The sequence below is a fragment of the Lathamus discolor genome, chromosome W (assembly GCF_037157495.1).
Source record: "Lathamus discolor isolate bLatDis1 chromosome W, bLatDis1.hap1, whole genome shotgun sequence".
In the NCBI taxonomy this organism is placed as follows: domain Eukaryota; kingdom Metazoa; phylum Chordata; class Aves; order Psittaciformes; family Psittacidae; genus Lathamus; species Lathamus discolor.
In genome coordinates this window covers 36,258,908-36,282,735 of record NC_088908.1, presented here as the reverse complement: position 1 = coordinate 36,282,735, position 23,828 = coordinate 36,258,908, and the positions used below count along the sequence as shown (strand labels likewise).

At 43.8% G+C, this 23,828-nt stretch overlaps 1 protein-coding gene across 7 annotated transcripts in view; it reads right to left on the bottom strand.

Moving 5' to 3' along the window:
- The window catches only part of LOC136004465 (Wilms tumor protein 1-interacting protein homolog), a 69,583-nt gene that overhangs the window by 24,990 nt on the left and 20,765 nt on the right, over window positions 1-23,828 (bottom strand). For 2 of the 7 annotated variants that reach the window (XM_065660950.1, XM_065660951.1), the window contains one exon: window positions 10,955-14,320. The exons of 1 other annotated variant lie outside the window; for it this stretch is intronic. In XM_065660950.1, coding sequence (XP_065517022.1) covers window positions 14,184-14,320 — 137 coding nt within the window. In that variant the 3' untranslated portion in view covers window positions 10,955-14,183. Of the gene's footprint in view, window positions 1-10,097; window positions 10,267-10,954; window positions 14,962-23,828 lie in introns of those variants that run through there. 4 more of the 7 variants (XR_010608463.1, XM_065660952.1, XM_065660953.1 and 1 more) reach the window with 4 other exon arrangements.

Genomic DNA, 23,828 nt, shown 5'->3' with positions numbered 1-23,828 from the left:
GCTGTGCTGCCATTCAGCGAGACCTGGACAGGCTGGAAAGTTGGGCGGGGAGAAACTTGATGAAATTTAACAAGGGCAAGTGTAGAGTCTTGCATCTGGGGAAGAACAACCCCATGTACCAGTACAGGTTGGGGGTTGACCTGCTGGAAAGTAGCGAAGGGGAAAGGGACCTGGGGGTCCTGGTGGATAGGAGGATGACCATGAGCCAGCAATGTGCTCTTGTGGCCAAGAAGGCAAATGGCATCTTAGGGTGCATTAGAAAGGGAGTGGTTAGTAGGTCAAGAGAGGTTCTCCTCCCCCTCTACTCAGCCTTGGTGAGGCCGCATCTGGAATATTGCGTCCAGTTCTGGGCCCCTCTGTTCAAGAAGGACAGGGAATTGCTTGAAGGAGTCCAGCGCAGAGCCACAAAGATGATTAAGGGAGTGGAACATCTCCCTTATGAGGAGAGGCTGAGGGAGCTGGGTCTCTTTAGCTTGGAGAAGAGGAGACTGAGGGGTGACCTCATCAATGTTTACAAATATGTGAAGGGTAGGTGTCAGGATGATGGAGCTAGGCTTTTTTCAGTGATATCCAGTGATAGGACAAGGGGCAATGGGTGTAAACTGGAGCATAGGAAGTTCCACGTTAACATCAGGAAGAACTTCTTTACTGTAAGAGTGACAGAGCACTGGAACAGGTTGCCCAGGGGGGTTGTGGAGTCTCCTACACTGGAGATATTCAAGGCCCGCCTGGACAAGTTCCTGTGTGATGTACTGTAGGTTACCCTGCTCTTGCAGGGGGGTTGGACTAGATGATCTTTTGAGGTCCCTTCCAACCCTTGGGATTCTGTGATTCTGTAATAAACACAAGTGATGCAAAATACAATTGCTCACCACTCCCTGACCAATACCCAGCCAAACCTGAGCAGCTATCTGGGCCTTCTGGCTAACTCCCCCCAGTTTATATACTGGTCATGACATGCTGTGGTATGAAATACCCCTTTGGCTAGTTTGGGTCAGGTGTCCTATCTCTGCTTCCTCCTGGCTTCTTGTGCCCCTCCTCACTGGCAGAGCATGAGACTGAAAAAGTCCTTGATCAGGATAAGCATTACTTAGCAACAACTAAAACCATCAGTTTGTTATCAGCATTGTTCTCAGGCTAAAGTCAAAACCACAGCACTGCACCAGCTACTAAGAAGGAGAAAAATAACTGTTACAGCTGAACCCAGGACACCTTTGTACCATAGTCTTTCTGGTTCATATAAAGTTTGAGTTGATTTTGACCCTAAGCACACTATGAACCTGCTCCAAGAGTTTGCACCATAAGCAGAAATCTTACCATGATTCTGGAATAGACAAGCCCTGTAACCTTATAATACATCTATCCACAGTCAGCTTATTATTGCATTTGTTCTATAATTAGATATAAAAGGGTATAGGCTGACAAAGAGAATGACCTAGTAAAGTAGAAAAGTATGAAAACAAGGTGATAGCACTGTAGGAAGTTAATGATGAATACTTAAAGGGGTTTATATAAATATCTTGCACATACAGCTGCACACTGACAGAAAATTGAACCATTCTTTCTATTTTGCAGGAGTTATTTTGTGGTTTGTCACTTTGTCTCACACAGGCACATAAAGGAGTCCTGAACACATCATATTATTAAATAGGCTAAGATATATTTGTGACATCATTCAGAGTTTTCCTCTATGCCTTTTACCTAAGATGTAATCTGTGACAAACATCAACAATCAAATCATGGAAATGTGACACCTATCAGTCTATCAGTTCAAGTGTTTTCTGCTTTACCACATTGTCTGGTGGTTAGTGATGTTACAAACATGTTTTCTGCAGGGATGGGGATAAGATTAATTTCTTCCACATAACCTTTATAAGTGTGTGAATATTGTCACCTGAGCAGCTGCCTGTGTAATATGCCTGTTTAATTACCCTAAGATTTTATTTAGACCTGGTTCAAGGTTGATGGTGGTTATTCAGATGAGCATGAACCATAAACTCATCCTGAGGCAAAATTTTTCAAAAGTGCAGGGGTAAGTACTGTTCAAGTTTTATTTTGACCATCTTTAAATCGTAACAACTCTCTAGCTTGAGTTTATTAAAGAACAAGAAACTTGACTGTACATGGTTCCTGTACCAAGTACTGAGGTCAGCTGAGTAGCTCAGACCATAACCCATATGCAGAAATAGAGACTGGTTCAGAACTCATTCATTAGCATTAAAAACAACTCCAGATTAGAGAGATGAGTTAAGATAATCATGATTAGAAACCTAACACAAAGATGTTCTGAATTCCAAAGGATTCAGTGGAAGTTGTCAATGTTCAGTACTATTCTAGATTAAATCCTCTATATTAGTTAAAGCTTATCCTATCTACTGTTGAAAACAGTCTAAACATCTTGAAGTATAGCCAGGTTTCCAGCCACTGATGTCACATATAAAGGAAAGATTAAACAAAGGATAGTATAAGTCATTAACCTATGCAAACATTTTTATGTATTTCACTTTAGAATTTAGAGGAATGTACTTGGGGACACTGTACAAATAAACAAGCAATTATTCTTATTAGAAAGAGGAGAAAGAAGGACCAAAGTCTGCTCTAATGCATATTGATCAACTTCAGAATAACAGGACTAATTTTCAGGGAGACATGCCACTGAATGAGACTGGTATTTGTTCCATTGCTGTAAAGGGCAGATGTCATTCTAGTATTGCCAGGGAAAAAAAATAATTGTATTTGGTTTTGTCTGAATTAAGAAGTTAATTTATCTTTCAGGTTTTCATATTGTTATCAGCAATATATATTATTAGCAGAAAAGAATATGCAGAGGAACCTGAAAAGTAAGGGTAGCTCATTCCCACTGTATTCCTTATGCTACCATAAAAACCCATGGAGGGTTTCACAGCTACTGTTCTCCCCTCATTTTCACTGTTTAGTAGCCCCACCAAAGTCAATGAAATAACACCATTGTAGAACAGGTGTAAGCCAAACAGACTAACCTGGGTCACCTGCACTATCGTAGTCTGGTGTTGCTTACAACAAACCTTTGCAGTATATAAAAATATTACTTTCGATCTTAGCTTGCTATGTGGTTTTTAATTCCTTTTTGATCTTCCAGACCTCTATTGTTAGTATCCAGGAAATACAAGAAAAAGCCACTGTTATCAAGTAAAAATATATTGCTTTTAATATTTCTGTTTCCAGCAGTCCCCTTTTTGTCTTATACCCAGATAAACCTTTATACTGATAGTATTTTTTAAGCAAACTGAGACTAAGAATTCAATGTGAAAAATGGACTAGCAAAGCTTTGCCTAGTTTTTGTTTTCTTAAAAGAATTATCTCAATGCTTAAAAGAAGTATTTGGAAAGAATTTTTCCTCCAAGAAAAATATCAGCAGAAACACATAAGGATTTAAAAAAAAAAAAAAATCATATAAATAATTGAAAAAAAATCCCTCCTGAATATTTGGACTTGAAAATGTTGCTGTGGTAACGCCAAGGAGTTACAGTTCTTACTCTTCTACTGCATGTGCTGGGGTCCCTAACAGGGCAATATGCATCCACAAAACACCAAAGTGTTCCTGCTTCTTACATGTCTTACGAGTTCCTGATTGTTGTGCATGAAAAAAGTAGGACAATAGGGAGGTTAGTTCAGAGAGGAGAGAACTATCAAAGACCCAGAAAGTACTTCCTAGAAGACTCTGAGGATATCTACTACCTAAAGCCATAATTTTCCAGGTTTTAGTCAGCATCTTAATTTTAAACAAAGAATTAGACACACCTAGCCTACTTTTAGTTTTACAATTACTATATGATCTTTGTACAATAAATTATGAAAGCCAAACTCAATATCCTAAATTTCTGAGTATAAATACTGTTGATTAGAGCCACTCAGTTAAAATACATATTGAAAACAATTTGCACTGTGTACTTCTCTGCATTTTGGGATCTCATAAGGTGCAGAGATTTTGGAGGAGGCATCATAATTATTAAAAAACCCAAAGTCAAATTCCTTTTAACATAAGTATTATGCTTCTGTACAGTCTTATCACAGAGTCTGCAACTGAAATTAAACAAATGTCAATGATACTAAGCTTGCCTTTTAATTCCCAACAACGGATTTGACTTCAGTAACTGCCCTCTGCTAGAATAAAAAACAGCCATTCTCCTTCCCAGTCATAAGCACCCTCTGGTATTTAATAGGTGCTTCAGTGACTCATTAGGCTGTACTTAAAAACTGACTTTGAACAGAACACTGCCATTTTATTGCTGCTGTGCTTCACAGAACCAGCTAGGACCTTTCAAGTCAATACTGGTGTCCTGGGTTTAGCAGTAGCAGTCAGTTTTTCTCCTTCTTAGTAGCTGGTGCAGCGCTGTGTTTTGACTTTCAGCCTGGGAACAGAGCTGATAACACTGATGTTTTTAGTTGTTGCTAAGTAATGTTTACCCTGACTAAGGACTTTGTGAGTCTCATGCTCTGCCAGGGACGAGGGGAGGCCAGGAGGAAGCAGAGACCCATCGATATTTCTGGAGTGACAGGAGGATCCCAAGAGTTGACTGTACTGGAGGCTGAAATCAACCTGACTGGGAGGAAATGGCAAAAACACCCCATTGTAACTGTTCCAGATGCTCCATGCATCCTTGGCATAGACTACCTCAGGAGAGGGTACTTCAAAGACCCAAAAGGGTACCGATGGGTTTTTGGTATTGCTGCTTTGGAGACAGAGGAAATTGAGCAGCTGTCCACCTTGCCTGGTCTCTCAGAAGATCCTTCTCTTGTGGGGTTGCTGAAAGTGGAAGAAGTGCCAATTGTGACCACAACAGTGTATCGGTGGCAATATCGCACCAACAGAGAAAATATAGAAACCACGTGACTGCTTGTTCCATAGCCTTTTGCACACTGCTGCTGTAGACTTGCTTTCACATGTCAGTACGAAGCTGCCTGCTCACTGATGCTCAGTAAGAAATGTCAGAGAAGAGACACGCAGGCTAAAATGACACTATTTTAGAAACATGGACTGTTGTATCATTAGTTCTGTAGATAAACTTCCCAACATATTTTTGAACAGCAAATGTTACGGCTTAATCAAACAAAGTCAGAAGGAGAAAGTATTTTAATATGGAAGTAGGGGTGATTTCAGGCCCTTTATATAAGGTGAAATAGTTAAACCGTGTTAGGCTAATTTTTTAAGCTGCTAGTGTACTTAAGTCTTGATGTTAAAATAATTCTGCTTGTCAGAAAAATGGGGAAGATAAATTTAAATCTTCAGCACATAAGTCAGTGTCCTAAGTTCAGCTATATGAGTCATTTTTCTCCTTCTTAGGTGCTAGTGCAGTGCTGTGGTTTTGACTTTCAGCCTGGGAACAAGGCTGATAACACTCATGTTTTTAGTTGTTGCTCAGTAATGTTTAGTCTGACCAAGGACTTCGTGAGTCTCATGCTCTGCCAGGGAGGAGGGGAAGTCGGGAGAAAGCAGAGACAGGACACCTGACCCAAACTAGCCAAAGAGGCATTCCATACCACAGCACGTCATGCCCAGTATATAAACTGAGGGCAGTTACCTGGAAGGGCTAGATCACTGCTCGGTCAGGCTGGGTATCGGTCGGGGGGTGGTGAGCGGTTCTATTCTCTTCCCTTGTTATTTCCCTTATCATTATTATTATTGGTGGTAGCAGTAGTGGTTTTGTGTTATACCTTAGTTACTAGACTGTTCTTATCTCAACCCCTGGGAGTTACATTCTTTCGATTCTCCTCCCCATCCCTCTGGGAGTGGGGAGAGGGAGTGGGGGGAGGAAGTGGGGGGAGTGAGCGAAAAACTGCGTGGTTCGTGAGTGACAGGCTGGGCTTAAACCACGACAGTTCTTTTTGGCACCCAACGTGGGGCACGAAGGGTTGAGAAAATGACAGATATGACAGGAGTGTGTCTAATCGTGTTTGTGATAAGCATCCATTGTTTTGGATTAATAGTGACTCATTACAATGCTGATTTATTGGCTCTTAAAGTTCTTGCTCTTGATCTCAAACTTTCAGCATGTCACAGAATCACAGAATCCCAAGGGTTGGAAGGGACCTCAAAAGATCATCTAGTCCAACCCCCCCACAAGAGCAGGGTAACCTACAGTACATCACACAGGAACTTGTCCAGGCGGGCCTTGAATATCTCCAGTGTAGGAGACTCCACAACCCCCCTGGGCAACCTGTTCCAGTGCTCTGTCACTCTTACAGTAAAGAAGTTCTTCCTGATGTTAACGTGGAACTTCCTATGCTAATCATCTTTGTGGCTCTGCGCTGGACTCCTTCAAGCAATTCCCTGTCCTTCTTGAACAGAGGGGCCCAGAACTGGACGCAATATTCCAGATGCGGCCTCACCAAGGCTGAGTAGAGGGGGAGGAGAACCTCTCTTGACCTACTAACCACTCCCTTTCTAATGCACCCTAAGATGCCATTTGCCTTCTTGGCCACAAGAGCACATTGCTGGCTCATGGTCATCCTCCTATCCACCAGGACCCCCAGGTCCCTTTCCCCTTCGCTACTTTCCAGCAGGTCAACCCCCAACCTGTACTGGTACATGGGGTTGTTCTTCCCCAGATGCAAGACTCTACACTTGCCCTTGTTAAATTTCATCAAGTTTCTCCCCGCCCAACTTTCCAGCCTGTCCAGGTCTCGCTGAATGGCAGCACAGCCTTCTGGTGTGTCAGCCACTCCTCCCAGTTTTGTGTCATCAGCAAACTTGCTGAGGGTGCACTCAGTTCCCTCATCCAGGCCATTGATGAAAATATTAAACAGCACCAGTCCCAGCACCGACCCCTGAGGAACTCCACTAGTCACAGACCTCCAGCTAGATTCTGCGCCATTGACCACAACTCTCTGCCTTCTTCCTTTCAACCAGTTCTCGATCCACCTCACTACTTGATCGTCAAGCCCACACTTCTTTAGCTTATCTATGAGGATGCTGTGGGAGACAGTATCAAATGCCTTACTGAAATCAAGAAAAACTACATCTACCGCTCTACCATCATCCCTCCACCTAGTCACTTCCTCATAGAAGGCTATAAGGTTGGTCATACATGGCTTCCCCCTCATAAAACCATGTTGGCTGTTCTTAATGACCCCCTCGTCCTTGATATGCCTAGTGATGGAGTCAAGAATAAGTTGTTCCATCACCTTTCCAGGGATGGAGGTAAGGCTGACCGGTCTATAATTACCCGGGTCCTCCTTCTTGCCCTTCTTATAGATTGGTGTGACCTTTGCCATCCGCCAATCCTCAGGCACCTCGCCCGTTTCCCACGACTTACCAAAGATGATGGAAAGTGGCCTAGCAATGACCTCCGCCAGCTCCCTCAGCACCCGTGGGTGCATTCCATCCGGACCCATCGATTTACAGATGTCCAGTTTGCATAGCTGATCCCTAACCCAATCCTCATCTACCAAAGCAAACTCCTCCTTTGTCCTGACTCCTTCTGGAGCTATAGAAATCCGGGGCCCTCGGGGAGAGTCTGCAGGAGTAAAGACAGAGGCAAAGAAGGCATTCAGCACCTCTGCCTTCTTTATATCCTCTGTCTCCAGGGCACCCACTTCGTTCAGCAGTGGGCCTATATTGCCTCTTGTGTTAGTTTTATTTGCTATGTATTTGAAGAAGCCCTTTCTATTGTCTTTAACCCGACTAGCAAGATTGAGTTCCAAGGAGGCCTTAGCTGTCCTAATTGCCTCCCTACATCCTCTAACAACTATCCTATATTCCTCCCAAGCGGCCAGCCCCTCCTTACATAATCCATAGATTCTCCTTTTCCACTTGAGTTTGCCCAGCAGCTCCTTGTTTAACCACGCCGGTCTCCTAGATCCCTTACTTGATTTCCTACTCATTGGGACGCTCCGATCCTGAGCTTGGAAGAAGCGGTCCTTGAATGCTAACCAACTATCTTGAGCCCCTTTACCGCCTAGTACCCTTTCCCATGAGACTTCCCTTAGCAGTTGACTGAAGAGGCCAAAGTTGGCCCTTCGGAAATCCAGAACTGTGGCTTTCCTAGGTATTCTATTCCTCCCACACAGGATCCTAAACTCCACCATCTCATGGTCACTGCAGCCAAGGCTGCCATTGACCGTCACCACTTCGACCAAACCCTCCTTGTTGGCGAGTACTAAATCTAGCAGCGCTGCTCCCCTAGTTGGTACGTCCACCATTTGCATTAAGAAATTATCATCAATGCACTCGAGGAACCTCCTAGACTGTGAATGACTGGCTGTGTGAGTCTTCCAGCAAATATCGGGGTAGTTAAAGTCCCCCACGACGACTAAGGCATGTAGTCGCGAGGCTACTTCCAGTTGCCTGTAGAAAGCCTCATCAACTCCTTCGTCCTGATCAGGAGGTCTGTAATAGACCCCCACAACTGTATCACCCGTGCCAGTCTGCCCCTTGATTCGTACCCACAGACATTCCACTTGCTCCTCATCCGACCCCGGACAGAACTCAATACATTCTAGTTGCTCTCTCACGTAAAGAGCAACTCCACCACCTCGCTTCGCTGACCTATCTTTCCTAAAAAGGACATAGCCATCCATGACCACATTCCAGTCATGTGAACTGTCCCACCATGTCTCTGTAATTGCCACTAGATCATAACCTTTAGCCCGCACACAGACTTCTAACTCCTCCTGTTTATTCCCCATGCTGCGTGCATTGGTGTACAGGCATTTCAGGGAGCCAGTCCTAGTACCCTTTTTCCCCTGTGGGACAGGGTCTAAAAAGCTATCCTTTCCCACAAGTGAAACAAGAGATTGATAGTCCTCCTTAGCCCGCCATCCTTCAATCCCTAGCATGTTCCTCTTGGGCTTGTCCCCAACAGGCCCAGTTAAATCCCCTCCCCCCTTCATAACTAGTTTAAAGCCCTGTCAATAAGCCCTGCTAACTCCTGCCCCAAAACCCTTTTTCTTCTCTGGGACTGGTGTATTCCGCCTGTCACCAGCAAACCAGGTGTCACATACAGCAGCCCGTGACTGAAAACCCCAAACCCCTGCCTTTGGCACCAGTCACGTAGCCATACATTAACCTGCAGAGTCTTCTTATATATCCCTTCACCCTCGCTTGCAACAGGTATGGAGGCAAACACCACTTGCGCTCCAGACCCTTTAACCAGCCGTCCCAGGGCCCTGAAGTCTCTCTTCATTGCCCTTACGTTCCTCGTAATAATTTCGTCACTGCCAACCTGAAAAACCATCAGCGGATAGTAGTCAGACGGCTGCACCAGTTCAGAGAGTTTCTTTTTAACATCTCTAATCCGAGCCCCAGGCAGGCAGCAGACCTCCCTGTGGGGTGGATCCGGTCGACAAATGGGCCCTTCTGTTCCCCTCAGAAGGGAGTCACCCACCACAATTTCTGAGGCATGTGGGTGAGTGACTAGCCCTGGGTGACTCACTAGATAGATTTGCCTCAGGGTGGATCCCGGGGCGGATGGAAGAAGAGGGGGTATAAGGAAGGGGGGGGGGGGGGCGGAGGGAACTTCGTTTCCTCCTCCTCCCCTGATTCCTCTGTATCTTCGGTATTAGGTTGGGGATTTTTTACTGCCACCTCGTGGTTGTTCCCCGAATCAGACTTGCTTTTCACTTTTACTTCAGGAGCTGCTGATTGCGATGGCAGAAGGGGGTTTACAATTAAGGCTTTTACCGGCGCCGGGCTCTGGGCTTGTATCGGCGCCGGTCCAGGCACTGATATCGGGGAAAATAGTTCATTTGAAGCGGATTCAGTCCCAGAGGAACTCGGCGAAAGTGCAACAAACGCAGACACGGCGGCTGCTCTTTCACTTTTCATTTCTTCTAAAGTTTCTTTAATCAGTCGCCACAAGGTGGCTAATTTATGAACCTCCTTGGTTCCCTTGCTAATTTCTTCCCATAAAGCGGATCCAATCTGATCCCAGGTGTGTAGCTCAAAAGCTGCACCCATTCCCGAAATTAGCTCCCGGTCCTTAGCCCATTTTAAAAGGGCTTTTAAGGTACCGTCATCATATGTTAGTCCTCTCTTAGAAAGGATATGTTGGAGGAGCTTTACTACTGCCGCCTCTTCTTTCGACAGTGAGACTCCCATCTCCTCCCCAACCACTCACCTGATCAGGGTGAGATTCCCTCTCTTCACGCTTCCTTTTCCGCGTGGATACCTCAGAGTGCACTCTGCTTTTTTCAGTTGCCGGGACAGCAACCCCTTCGGTCGGCTTTTCCGCTCCCCTCCTATTCCAGCTGTCTTCTTCACTCAGTCAAGCAACAACAAGAGGGTCCCTGTTCGGGCACCATTTGCAGAAAATCAACGGACAGCACGCTGATTAATGTAATTGTTAGAGAAAGGGGCGAAATTTTTACGATAACTAAATATTAGAAATGATTATATTTGAAAAATTTATAAATCAATAGTGTGGGTTTGGAAATACTGTAATTTTGCAGTACTGTTTGTAGTTTTGTACCATAGTTATTCAGTAACCAATGTTAACAATGGTAGGCTAGGTGGCAAGAGCTAACATAACCATATATGGTGAAGGGCATATGGGTGGATTTAAGAAAGTATTGTGAAAGTCTATCGAAGCAGAAATTAATGGACACACCAGGGTAGTCAAGTGAGAATAGGAGAATGCTGGCATCCACACAATGGTTGAGATATATCCAAAGAACGGAAAGGTGGAAAAGGACAGAGAGAGGAAGACTTCTTACTTCATCTGAGGAAGACTCCTTACTTCATCAATGCGACCACCAGAGGGGGCTGCGCAAGCGCAGAAGAGGCTGATGTCGTAATAGACTGATGTGATAATTCTCGATGCATATGTATTAGTTAATGATGTAATCCGTTTTGAATATGTATTAGTGACCAAATTTTTAGTGTATAAATTGTGAACGCGATGTGACGAGGTCGAAGCCAGATTTGGGCGAGTGCCCCTGGTTTCCCAGCGTTGCAATAAAGCACCTCATATAACCATTCCAGTGGTTATGTGTTTATTCTTATGCTAACATAATCAGAAACTGACATTTATTCACTTCAGAGCATTGCCTTTTATAGCTTCCAAGCTTGGTCGTGCGCTTAAGGTTTACAGTGATTGGTTTCTACACATGATGCAAAGACAGCTGATTAGTTCCTTCTTCCGCATCCGGGAGCAACACTAGCTGATTGGTTCCTTCTTCAGCATCCGGGAGTTGTTTTCCTCTTGCAGAACTTCCACATACGTGGCCACGACTTTTCTCTGAAGTAACCGGAACTAGGCCATTAGTCCTCACTACGAACTCTAACCAATGGCAAGAGCCCTGGATCGCTCACGTGCCCACTGCTTGTTAAAAAGTCCTCAACACACTATCCCTGTCCTTTTTTCAGTTAGCAGTTCTTGTTTCAACTGATCTGTTCCTCCAAATCTTGGATTCACCCCCAGGTTACTTTAAACACACTAAGCAGGGTTCCTACCATGCTCCCAGCATGTTGCAGGCGCTCTATGCTTTGTTTGTGGTGTTTCTACAAACTGCCCCAATACTTCAATAGATCAAGAGGTTTGGTTTTTTTTTTTTTGTGGTTTTTTGTTTTGTTTTTTTTTTTTTTTCTTCTTCATGGCTCCAATGCCCATCCTGGCTGTTCCACCGGTGGAGCACTGGGAGCCAAATTGGAGGGCAGCTTCTTTTGAACATGGTTCCTGAGCTCTTATCAAATAACTTTTTTTTTTTTTTTTCCGAAGTGGCTCACCCTGCTTTGCACAGCTACAAATGCCAGCCTGCTTGGCAGCAGCTGTAAATGCCTGCCTGCTGGGCAGCAGATACAGTTGCCTGCCTGCTCAGCAGCAGCCATAAATATCTGCCACATCCGCACTTTTGCATTAACCCTTTCTTGCCCGAAATGTTAATCTGCTACCCATTAAAAACATTTACACGAACACGACAACAAAAAATACACAGAATACCGTCTGCCCTCAACACACACACAACATTAAATTTAAGTCTGTCTCTTTAAAGGTTGCTTCCTTTGATATGCAGATAGACTCCACAACTTGTTAAAGTTGTAAAGTAGGTATACTTTTATTCAGTGCTGAGACACACAGGGATAGTTCCTCCAAAGGCATGCCTCAGTGTTGTTTCCCTCTAAATTTATTCTCTAAACTTATACATATTCATAAGGTTGCACAATATGCCTACACATATTCATGTCCTATCCCGGCTTTGTATTATAATCAGCTAGAAGGTCCTTTGCGCTTGCGCAGTAACCTCACCCCCCCACCCCCACCCCCCACCCCCGGTCATGGGCGGGGGTCTCAAGATGAAGTAAATGAGTCTTCCTCTTGTGAGTAGGGGTCTTCAAGATGAAGTAAATGAGTCTTCCTCGAGCTTGAACTTTTCACCTCTAGCCGTCACACATGCTCTTTAGGAGTCTGGTCAAAGGCCAAAACACAAAGCTTGTCTTCACTGGAACTAAGTAACCGTTTCCCCCCTTTATCAGTCTGTTTCTCCCCCTTATCAATAGCCTATTGTCCTGGTACTGCATAGCAAGCTTGACAGGTATTTGCAAACAATGCTTTCTGTTAAATAGGCAAAATTCCTTTATCTCCTCTTGCACAACCCCCTTGTACAACCCCCTTGTACATTGGTCAACCCTCTGCATCAGTCCCCTCTTTTCTACAAAGTGAGTAAATTCCTTTACTCTTCAGCCAAGCTCCTCTTTCGACCAACTTCTGCAGAAGGTATCTCTCAGCGCCTTACCATGTGCATTTGATAGAGTTCAAAATTATTATGCGTTGTAACATTCGCCAGTTCCAAACAAATAATCCAATAGATAATACAAAACTAATATTAACTAATATTAGAAGGACAACAATGGGGTGACACAACGTATTCAGTATACCAGTTGCAGTTGGTGACCATCCAAAAAGTACATCCCACCAATGGTGGCTTATATCTTGTCCTACCCTTAATAGAACTTTGCTTATTTCTTCCGCGTCATGATAGACAGTAATTAAAATTTTCTTTCCATTTTCCTGGACCCTTCATATTATATTTATCAGGTCTGGATGTTCTATTAATTGTCTTATCAATGTAAGGTCCATTCCAATAGGGATAGGTAATAGCTGGTAGTACATTGTGTAATTGGATTTTATCAGTTGGTGGGATACAATTGGTGCTGAATATGTAAAGTTTATTTCTTTAATAATTTATTTCTTGTGCATGTTTAATGTTTTTTCCTTGTGAATTCAACAGTCCTCTCTCCTTCCAAATGGCGCCATGTGCATGCACAACTCCGAATGCATATCTTGAGTCTGTATAGACGTTTATGCTTTTTCCTTTTGCCAGTTCCAGAGTTCTAGTCAGAGCAATCAGTTCCACCTTCTGTGCAGAGGTGTTTATGGGTAATGGTCCAAATTCTATTACCTAACTGCATATCCAGCATGCCGTTTTCCACTGATGACATAGCTGCTCCCATCAGTAAACCAGGTTTCCACATCGTCTAAAGGTGTATCTTTCACATCCGAACGACTGGAATATGTGGCCTCGATAGTCTCCAGGCAATCGTGGTGTACTGGTTCTCCTTCGTTTCTGCTGAGGAAAGAAGCTGGGTTGACAATGTTAGCTACCACTATCTGTACATAATCTTGTTCCACCATGATGGCTTGATATTTCAGAACCTTTGTGTGGAAAGCCAGTGCCTGCTTTTCACTTTCAGCACTGCAGACACTGTATGGGACACCAGCATAGTCATTTTCAAGCCCAAGGTGAATTTGCGTGCTTCTTGGATGTTTAATACAACTGCTGCAATGGCCCTGAGGCATCCAGGCCATCCTTTGGCTGCAGAGTCCAATTGCTTAGAAAAATAAGTAACTGCTCGCCAGTACAGGCCCGAGTCCTGTGCTAGTATCCCTAAGGCAATTCCTTGTTTCTCGTGGGACAAAAGAAAGAACGGTTTACTCACGTCTGGGAGTCCTAAGGCTGGAGCCGACATCAAGGTGGTTTTTCTGGGTTGTTTTTTTTTTTTTTTAATTGGTGGAAGGCTCGAGTGGTTTCCTTTGTCCACTGAAGATTCTTGTTGTAGTGCATATAGAGGCTTAACAATTAGTCCATGATGGTAGATCCACAATCTACACCATCCTGTCATACCGTCCAGGCCACACAGGCCTCTTCTGTCTGGGTAGCTATTAGGATGTCACCTATGTACTGCAATAACTTCCATTCCCAGGACTCTAATTCTTTTGAAAGCTGTTCTCCAAACAGGGTGGGACTGTTCTAAAATCCTTGAGGCAACACCTTTCCCATTCAAATGCAAAGATTTTCTGGCTGGCTTCATGGAGAGAGAGGCAAAAGAAATCATCCTTCAAATCTAGAACAGTAAACCAAGTTAGCTCTGATGTTAAGCATGTTAGCAAAGTGTATGAATTTGCTACTACATGGTAAGGATCCTCAGTTATTTTGTTAACAGCCCATAAATCCTGTACCACCTGGTATGACACATCAGGTTTACAAACAGGTAATGATATGCGGATTGACTCCACAACTCGTTAAAGTTGTAAAGTAGGTATGCTTTTATTCAGCTGAGGTGCATGGGAATAGTTCCTCCAAAGTATGCACACCCAGGGTCGGTTTTCCCTCTACATTTATTCTCTTATGGTATACATATGCATTAGATTACTCGATACGCCTATACATATTTAGTATCTATCCCGGTTCGTATTATAATGAGTTAGAAGGTCCTTTGTGCCTGCGCAGTGTCCCCTCTGGTCATGGGCAGGGGTCTCAAGATGAAGTAAATGAGTCTTCCTCCTGTGAGTAGGGGTCTTCAAGATGAAGTAAATGAGTCTTCCTCTTCTTAAACTTTTCACCTTTTAATCTTCACTCATAGCCTTAGGGTTTGGTCGGTATCCCAGCCATAAACCATCTGCTTCTCCCCCTTATCAGTAGAATCAGGCATCTGCTTTTCCTTATCAATAGCTGCTTATCAATAGAACCGGGTGTCTGCTTTTCCTTATCAATAGAACCAGTAGTTAGTGCCTTTGTTATGCTTTGAAGGCATGATAGGTATTTACAATAGACAATACTTTTGTTTAAGCAAGCAAATTCCTCTCACCCCCTTGTACATTGATCAACCCTCTGCATCAGTAAAATAGGGGTGTTAAAATCAGATTGGCACTCTTTTATCAGTCCTAGCTGTAGGAAATTTTCAATCATTGGTCAAATTCCTTCCTTATTGTGAGGTATACAGGAATGATTCGTGTCAGCAACTTAGGAGTTCTTGTCACTATTGCACTTTATGTGGAATCGGAACCCCTTGTGACCATTGTATCTTGTGTGGGACGTATAGGAATGATCATGATTATGATAAATGTTCCTGTCAATACAATGATGAGAGAGAAGAAGAAACCAAGGAAAAATCCCTCTTACTCAACCGTTTTGTTTTTCAAAGGGTGCTTTGTTTAACTGCTTGAATGCTTTAAGGGGGTTAGGTAACTAAGAGATAGATACATCCTGTTACAGGATAAGTAACCAGATAAGGAATGGAATTTAGGGGTCTAAGATGGTGGTTAATTGCATGTGAAAGACATCTCCCGTTAATGTATGACCAAGAAGTTCAGCAATGTCTTCACTGGAGAAAGACCCCAGCAACAAGAAAAGAAAAATGGAAAGGGGCCACGTCGGCATCCGGGTACAGAAGAAGGGATTGGCTGAGACCCCGGACCAAGAAGTATAAGAGACTAGACCCCAAAGACCCCGGTGTGCGTCTGAGTCTGGTGGAGCGGAGACTGCCCGGCGCACCCAGTGCTGCTTGCTTATTGCCTCTCAATATTAATCAATTGTAATAAAATAATTGAATCAGATCATGGCTAAGACGAAATTGTTATAACAAAATTGGTGACCCCAACGTGATCTCTGTGGCTGCTCGGGACTATAACTTTTACGAGGGGCGCCCCACAACTTGTGGCTCGGGAGTAGTAGTCCTGGACAGTCTCGTGAGATCAATGAACAGAGAGATAATAACCAAGGAATTTGAGCTCCCGGAAAACTGCAGTATAAAATACCCATGATTCTTGTGCATGAAAATCCGGACGAGAACAACGGACTGTGATTATCATTCGGTTGGGTGGGGTGCCGGTGTGTGTGTATGAATGGCATATATGTGAAGTTTTCCTCTATCTGGGATCTGACTACCCAGTTAAGAGAAGGTATGTGGAAGTGAATGAACTGAGACATGGGCTGAGTAACGTGGATCTGTGGAAATACGGTCCAGGATACTGAAGACCTGTGAAGCGAGTGTTGACCTCTTCTAGGTGCGTTTCCAGTCTCCCGCGAGGGACTTGGCCGCTGAAGGAGGGAAGTGATATTGGTTGATTGAAAGGAGACACAGCCGGCGGGGAAATGGGTCAGAGTAGGAGTCCTAACTCTCACCCAGGAAGGGGCCCACAAAGAGGTCCCAGGAATAACGCAGGGAGTGAACTACCAGAAATACCCCCAGACAGTCCCTTGGGGTTAATGATTAAATATTGGGGCTCTTAGCTGTCCCAAGAAGGAAAGAGTAAGGAAAACAATGGTCCATTACTGTATGGAAGTGTGGACTAAAGAGGAAATTCGGCCTGATCATTTGTACTGGCCTGTATTTGGATCTTTTGATGATTGGATTTGTCAGGCTTTACATTTATATGTTAATGGCAAAGAACCTTTCAGTCAAGAGGAAAGTGATTATGCTGCATTATGGAAAGGATCATCTATAATGGTTTCGTTATTTCCCTTAAAAGAAAAGAAAGGAAAGGTAAAAAAAACCCCAAAAACTAAATAAACCATCATGGGAGCCATTAGATAATTTACCACCCCCTTATCAAGGGCAAGTAATCGAGAAGGTATTTACACTCTGATACCACCGGACCCTGCTCCATCAGCTCCCCCATCCACCTCTCCATCCAGTCGCACCAGGAACAAGATAAGAACACAAAAAGGTGATAATCCTCAGGAGAATGTGGAGGAAAGAGAAACCTTACTCCCCCTCCAAGAGGTGCCGATGGGAGGAAATACAGGAGGGGTTGGATTTGTATCAGTACCCCTGAATACTGGCGATGTAAGATCCTTAAAAAAGGAGATGGGTTGGCTATTAGACGACCCTTTGGGGGTTTCTGAACGATTGGGCCAGTTCCTAGGTCCTAATATTTATACATAGGAAGAGATTGCTGTCACTGGCAACAAGCAGCACATTCACATTCAGAGTTAAGAAAGGATTAAACCAGAAGTGCTGTTGCAGAGGCAGGCATCTGTAACCCCTGCAGAGCAGGGTGAACAGCTGTGAGAGAGAGAAAAAAAAAAAAAAAAAGGGAAAACCAAGGGGGAAGGAGGGGAGCTCACACAGTTCCTGTTTGAGCATGAGATGGGTGCTGGGGCAGGCAAACAAGTGGGAACAGACATGTTGACAGACGGGACTGAGGGGTTGTTGAATAAATGTGGATGGGAGTGAAGGGGGAAGCATGGAGAGTGTATAAGAATCGGGAACAGGTAGAAAAGAAAAAGCTGGGTCGTGCTATAGCCACGGCTGTGCTGGTTGCTTTGAAACTGGTGGAGGAGGAAAGTCGGGCAGAGGTGGGGGAGTGGGCTCCTCTTCTGTAGAACTGGATCGGTGTGAGTGCTATGAGGAGTTTGGATGCTGGGAGTGAGACTGCCCTGGTGGGGGGAGTGCCATGGGGTGGCTCCGGTGACTGAATTGGAAAGTCGTGACTGAACCTGGGGACACCAAGCTAACTATCAAGAAAATTTAAGCAAGTAACTGAGAGAATTCATATTGACTCCTGTAGATATGATATGGGAAAAGCAGGTACAACTGAAATCATTTCAGTAAATAATAGAATAAGGGCCAATACTAGTCCATGTCCTATTTGCAAACGTTGCAACCTATATATTAGGGCCAGGTGTCCCAATTGTTCAAAATATATTATTACTCGTAGAGGAGACCAGGAACAATTTTTGAGGAATCAATTGCAGTTCTTTTGCATTTGGTGTGAAACTACAACCTCATTAGAACAGTTGTTGTGGGTCAAATATTATTGCCGTAATAGCCGATGGGAAATATACCTCTGACTTACCAGAGGGGGCAAAACCGGAGGGAATCGGTGCTGCAGCTGGAAAGGTCTGCCAAGGGCTGCAACCCCTGGGGCTGTGACCGCTGAGCACTATGATCCTGACCGGACCTCTTTTGGTTTTGGTTCTGATAGGAACCACCTGGGAAAACACCGCAGCCTCTAGGGACATTCACAACATCTGTAGTGAATGCATCACCACAACCAGACGAGGGAGGATAACCTCTCAAAACACTGGTCTATAACACCGTGTATGAATGCAAAGGAACAAAAATCGGTAACTGTATACACAACCAAACTCAATACAGACTTTGTAGAGGAGGGGAAAATAAAACAGTATGTTTCAATCCAAAAGAACTCCCTTATCTATATTGGATAGAGTTACAAACAGGGGGAGCTGCCGTAAATTGGAAACCTGAATTGAGCATACCCCTCGGTAGTACTAATAAGGTCCCTAACCACTATTCTTCGGTATCTGTGATTTTTGATGTCTGTAAAGCAATTAACAAAGATTACCGGAGGATGTGGAGATACAGGATGGAGAAGATATTATGGAAATCTAGCCAAATATATTTGTATGACAAACGGAAACCTGGTTGCACCCCCCAATTGGGAGGCCGCCTGTGTGGATATGGATGGGACTGTGTATGTTGGGCTACCACAAATTGAGGTTATGAATATCATTGTCCTGAATTGGAAGCCTTTATTCAAAATGTCCCAGTAAAGCCAGATTGTGGACCACACGAATGTACCCTACTCAATCTAACTATCATGAATATTGGAAAATGGAAAAATAAGAAAATTAAGGAATTTGGAATTAAAATATGGGCTACAGGAAAGGATCCAGGAGCTATAGTCCAAATTAAAATTATGGAAAGTGTTAAGGAATCAATACAACATCATTTATTATTCAATTCATTTTATCATGAAATGGAAACAGGAGTCCAATATGAAATTCCTACTGTTGCTAAAAATCTCTTTGTAAAATATAGCTAAATCATTGAATGTAACCAACTGCTATGTTTGTGGGGGAACTAACCAGGGAGAGAGATGGCCCTGGGAAGCAATGGAGAGTAACATAAGCGATCCTGTAATCTGGAGAAATCAAGAAGGAAATAATAGAAGGCAGCAAAGGATCTTACAAACAAATATAATTGGAAAAAGTTGTTGGCAAAATTTAGAAAATGATGGCAAACCAGTAGGAACGATTTGTTAAGGAGGTTATATATGGAACAGAACAAAGAAAGACTGGGAAAAATGGGGAGATACTATAGAAACAAATCACCAATTCCGTAACTGGACTAATGGAACTAATATACCAAATGGTTGGCCCACTCCAGATGGACATTATTGGATCTGTGGTAAAGTAGCCTTTGCATTTTTACCTCAAAATTGGACAGGATCATGTGTATTAGGAACAATCAGACCTAGTTTCTTTTTTATTACCTATAAGCCGAGGAGAACATTTGGGAATCCAGTTATACACAGAAACAGATGAACTAAGAAGGAAACAATATAAAAGGGAACTGCAAATTGGTAACTGGAAGGACAATGAGTGGCCACCCGAACGAATAATGTCTTACTATGATCTGGCAACTTGGGCAGAAGACCGGTCCTAGGGATACCGGACCCCTATATATATGCCGAATAGGATCATAAGATTACAAGCTGTAGTAGAAATAGTAGTAAATAAAATGAAAGATGCATTAGGATTAATTGTGAAGCAAAATACCAAAATGAGAACTACAATATATCAGAATCGCCTAGCCTTAGATTATTTGTTAGCTCAAGAAGGAGGGGTTTGTGGAAAATATAATCTTAGTAATTGTTGTTTAGAAATTGATGATGAAGGAAAGACCATAAAAGAATTTATAAAAGAGATGAAAAAGACAGCTCATGTTCCAGAACAAACATGGAATGAAAACAATTTTGGAGGACTAGAATCTTGGACACAATTTTTAACCGGGATTGGATTACTAAAGTTGGTATAGTGGTGTTGGGAATATGTGGGGGATTGTTAATTATTCCATGTATAATCCCGTGTTTCACAAAACTGATACATATGGCCATACAAAACATGCAATTAACCGCCATACCTTTAGAACCAGAATTAGCAAATAAGGGAGGAACTCACTCATTAGTGATACTAAAGAACAAAACAACTCCAATAGTATCCACAGCTCGAAAAGCGGTTATTAGATTAGAAGCCAAAATACAAACCAATAAATTACAAGAAAACAAAGAGGGGAATTGTGAGGTATACAGGAATGATTCATGTCAACAACTTAGGAGTTCTTGTCACTATTGCACTTTATGTGGAATCGGAACCCCTTGTGACCATTGTATCTTGTGTGGGACGTATAGGAATGATCATGATTATGACAAATGTTCCTGTCAATACAATGATGAGAGAGAAGAAGAAACAAAGGAATAATCCCTCTTACTCAACCGTTTTGTTTTTCAAAGGGTGCTTTGTTTAACTGCTTGAATGCTTTAAGGGGGTTAGGTAACTAAGAGATAGATACATCCTGTTACAGGATAAGTAACCAGATAAGGAATGGAATTTATGGGGCTAAGATGGTGGTTATTTGCATGTGAAAGACATCTACCCGTTAATGTATGACCAAGAAGTTCAGCAGCGTCTTCACCGGAGAAAGACCCCAGCAACAAGAAAAGAAAAATGGAAAGGGGCCACGTCGGCATCCGGGTACAGAAGAAGGGAGTGGCTGAGACCCCGGACAAAGAAGTATGGTCAAGGAGGCTTTAAACTAGATGTGTTGGGGGAGGGGGGCATCATTCCATCCCAACACACCCAGTCAGTTGCCAGAACCTATAATTATTATAATTATTTTAAGAAAATGAAAATAAAAAAGCAAAATATTTTTAACCACACAGAATCAAACTTTAAATTTTGGGTCAGTAGCAATATTGAACTAATAACATACAAAGATACATTACTGCGTTCAGCTACAGTAAAGTATTCCACTATCTTTCTTGTCCTTTTCATATGTGGCACTGGAATTCATGGTACTTCATCTGAAGACCACGACCACCAGGAGACATTGCACATGTGCAAAGGGCCTTTGAGCTCATTATAATACGAAGCAGGGATAGGAAATGAATATGTATAGGCGTATTATGTAACCTAATACATATGTAATACTTTAAAGGATAAATGTAGAGGAAAAGAACACTGGGCTGCGCATGCATTTGAGGAGAGATCCCCATGGGCCTCAGCTGACTAATAAAGCATACCTACTTTACAACTTTAACAAGTTGTGGGGTTTTATCCATATATCATTTGGCGAGCCAGCCAGGAGAAGTCTGTTCAGCTGCAGGATCGGCGGAGGGGCGGACAACCTAGGCGCCTCAGGCCACTTGCCTGGAGGAGCTCAGCTCTTCGTCCGCTCACTGCAGGGACAGACGACGACCTGCGCCAGCAGCGGAAAAACGGTATGCTTAAACTTTGATAATTTTGGAGGGTCTATACATTGTACGCTTGACTCAGGGCTGCTGGTAAGGCGCGCAGAGACGTCTGGCACACAGCGTAGTTCCCCTGGTAGTTAGGGCTTGCAAGCAGGGAAAAGTTTCACCAGCCGATAGAGCAGCCGCTAGCGATCCTGGGAGTGGATCGGGTGAACCCAGGGATTCGTCTGCCAATAGAGCGGCAGTTTGTATTGGACAGATCCCAAGAGCTCGTGGGCTAAGAAAGCCTGCCGATAGAGCAGCCAAACATCAATCGAGCTCCAAGTTTCACTGAAGGGTGCAAAAATCCATCTGGCTTTAAGCAAAACCCAGTATGAATGTGTGGGATCCCGAATGTAAGTGGTTTGTGTGATTGAGACGTGGCATAGCTATGAAGCGAGTGCGGAGTCCCGATCCGTGGCTCCGTATTCTCCGCGAGGGGAACGGCCGGAGACAGGCGAGGTGTTTATGTTGTCTGTCCTGTCTGCGTCATATATGTTATAACTAGAAGATGCTAAAAAGCTGAGTGAGAGGTAAATTACCCCTCCCTCAGTGAATAATACTGTTTTACGATAGATAGTAGACCCTGAATTTTGAGCAGACCCTTAGATACTAGGGAGGGATCAGGGATCCCGTGTGTACTCTGAGGAAAGAAAAGTAAAAAACGGATCAGTGGGTTAAAATTTGCAGGAGATATCAGGGGGAGTTTGAGGAAAGAAATGGGGGCAGATCAGAGCAAGGAAATTCTGAAAAAGAGCCCTTTGGGGTGTATCTTGGTACACTGGAAGGAGATTGCAGGACCCAGGGGCACGGAAAATAAGAGGACCTTAATTAAATACTGTAATCAATGGTGGCCTCTCTATAAGTTAGAAGGAGTGAAGTGGCCACTTAACGGGACACTGGATTATAACACTATGTTACAATTAATGCTGTTTCTGAGGAGAGAAGGGAAATGGGATGAAGTATCATATGCGGATATGTTTTTCACCCTCCGAAACCACCCGGAGTGGCAGAGAGCTTGCGGAATGATACCTCCTAAGGATCCCCTTGTTTTGGCCATAGAAAGAGAGACAAGGGACAGTCAAATTAAGACCAAATGCTGCTGTTCCTCCTGTGATATTGGTCAGCAGTGTACTAGACAGGAAAAGATTCGGCACTGAGATACAGAACAGGAATTAATAGATGTCTTTAAGCCTCCACCAAAGAGACGAGAAAGCACAAGTTCAGACAGTTCAGAAACCCCCTCAGGAAGCCCAGTTTCCTCCCGAACACGACATAAACAAGTTTTACAGGCACCCCTTTGGGAAGCAGTGGGACCAGAAGGAAATACCATGTTAATAAAGGTGCCCTTCACAACGCCAGATCTAGAAGCCTGGAAAAAGGTAGCCAGAGATTATCGTGATGATCCAGTCAATGTTACGAAATATTTACAGTTTTTAGTGAGGCAGCATAATCCATACTGGAATGATATACAGCTACTATTAGAGGCAATGACAGAAACTGAAAAACAATTAATTTTAAAAACAGCAAATGACCTGGCTGAGGACTATTATAAGACTAGACAGCAGGATGTTAAAGAATTCTTCACGCTACAGGAACCTAAATGGGACCCTAACCGATTGGCAGAGAGAGAAAGGTTACAGGCATATCAGGAATGGATTATTAAAGGGGTGGAACGAGCTATCCCAAAGAGCATAAACTGGTCAGCATTATATGCTGTAAAACAGGGCCCTTCAGAATCACCTTCCGTGTTCTTGGATCGGCTCAGACATGCAATGCGCCGACACACACCATTAGATCCTAGCTCAGAAATAGGAATACAACAACTTGTGTCCTTGTTTCTGGGTCAGTCAACTGGGGATATTAGAAGAAAAGTGCAGAAACAACGTCCAACAGAGGGAAGGAACTTAGAAGCGTTGCTAGATGAGTCTTGGAGGGTGTTCAGTAATTGGGAAGCAGTTCGCGGGCAAACAGAGCGGGACGAGGCAGTCTGCGCGGCAGTTCGCGCGGGCAAGCGAGCGGGATGGTGAGCACCCGTCGTATGGGTAGGGCCCGCGCTGGGAGCTCTGCTCTGGCTGCCCCGGCGGTGGCCAGCGTAGGCACCCAGACAGAGCCGATGAGAGGGGAGGCTGCAGCGCAGAGCTCGGAGTGTAGAGGGTGCCTGCACTGGTCTGCTGAGGGAAAGGTGCACGACGGGCAGGGCTGTGCTCGGTGCTCAATGATGGAGGTCCTCCTGCAGCAGGTGGCTGAGATGCGGAATGCTATTAGCGGGCTTCAAGATGTCAGGGTAGCTGAGAGGAAGCAGGGCTGCTT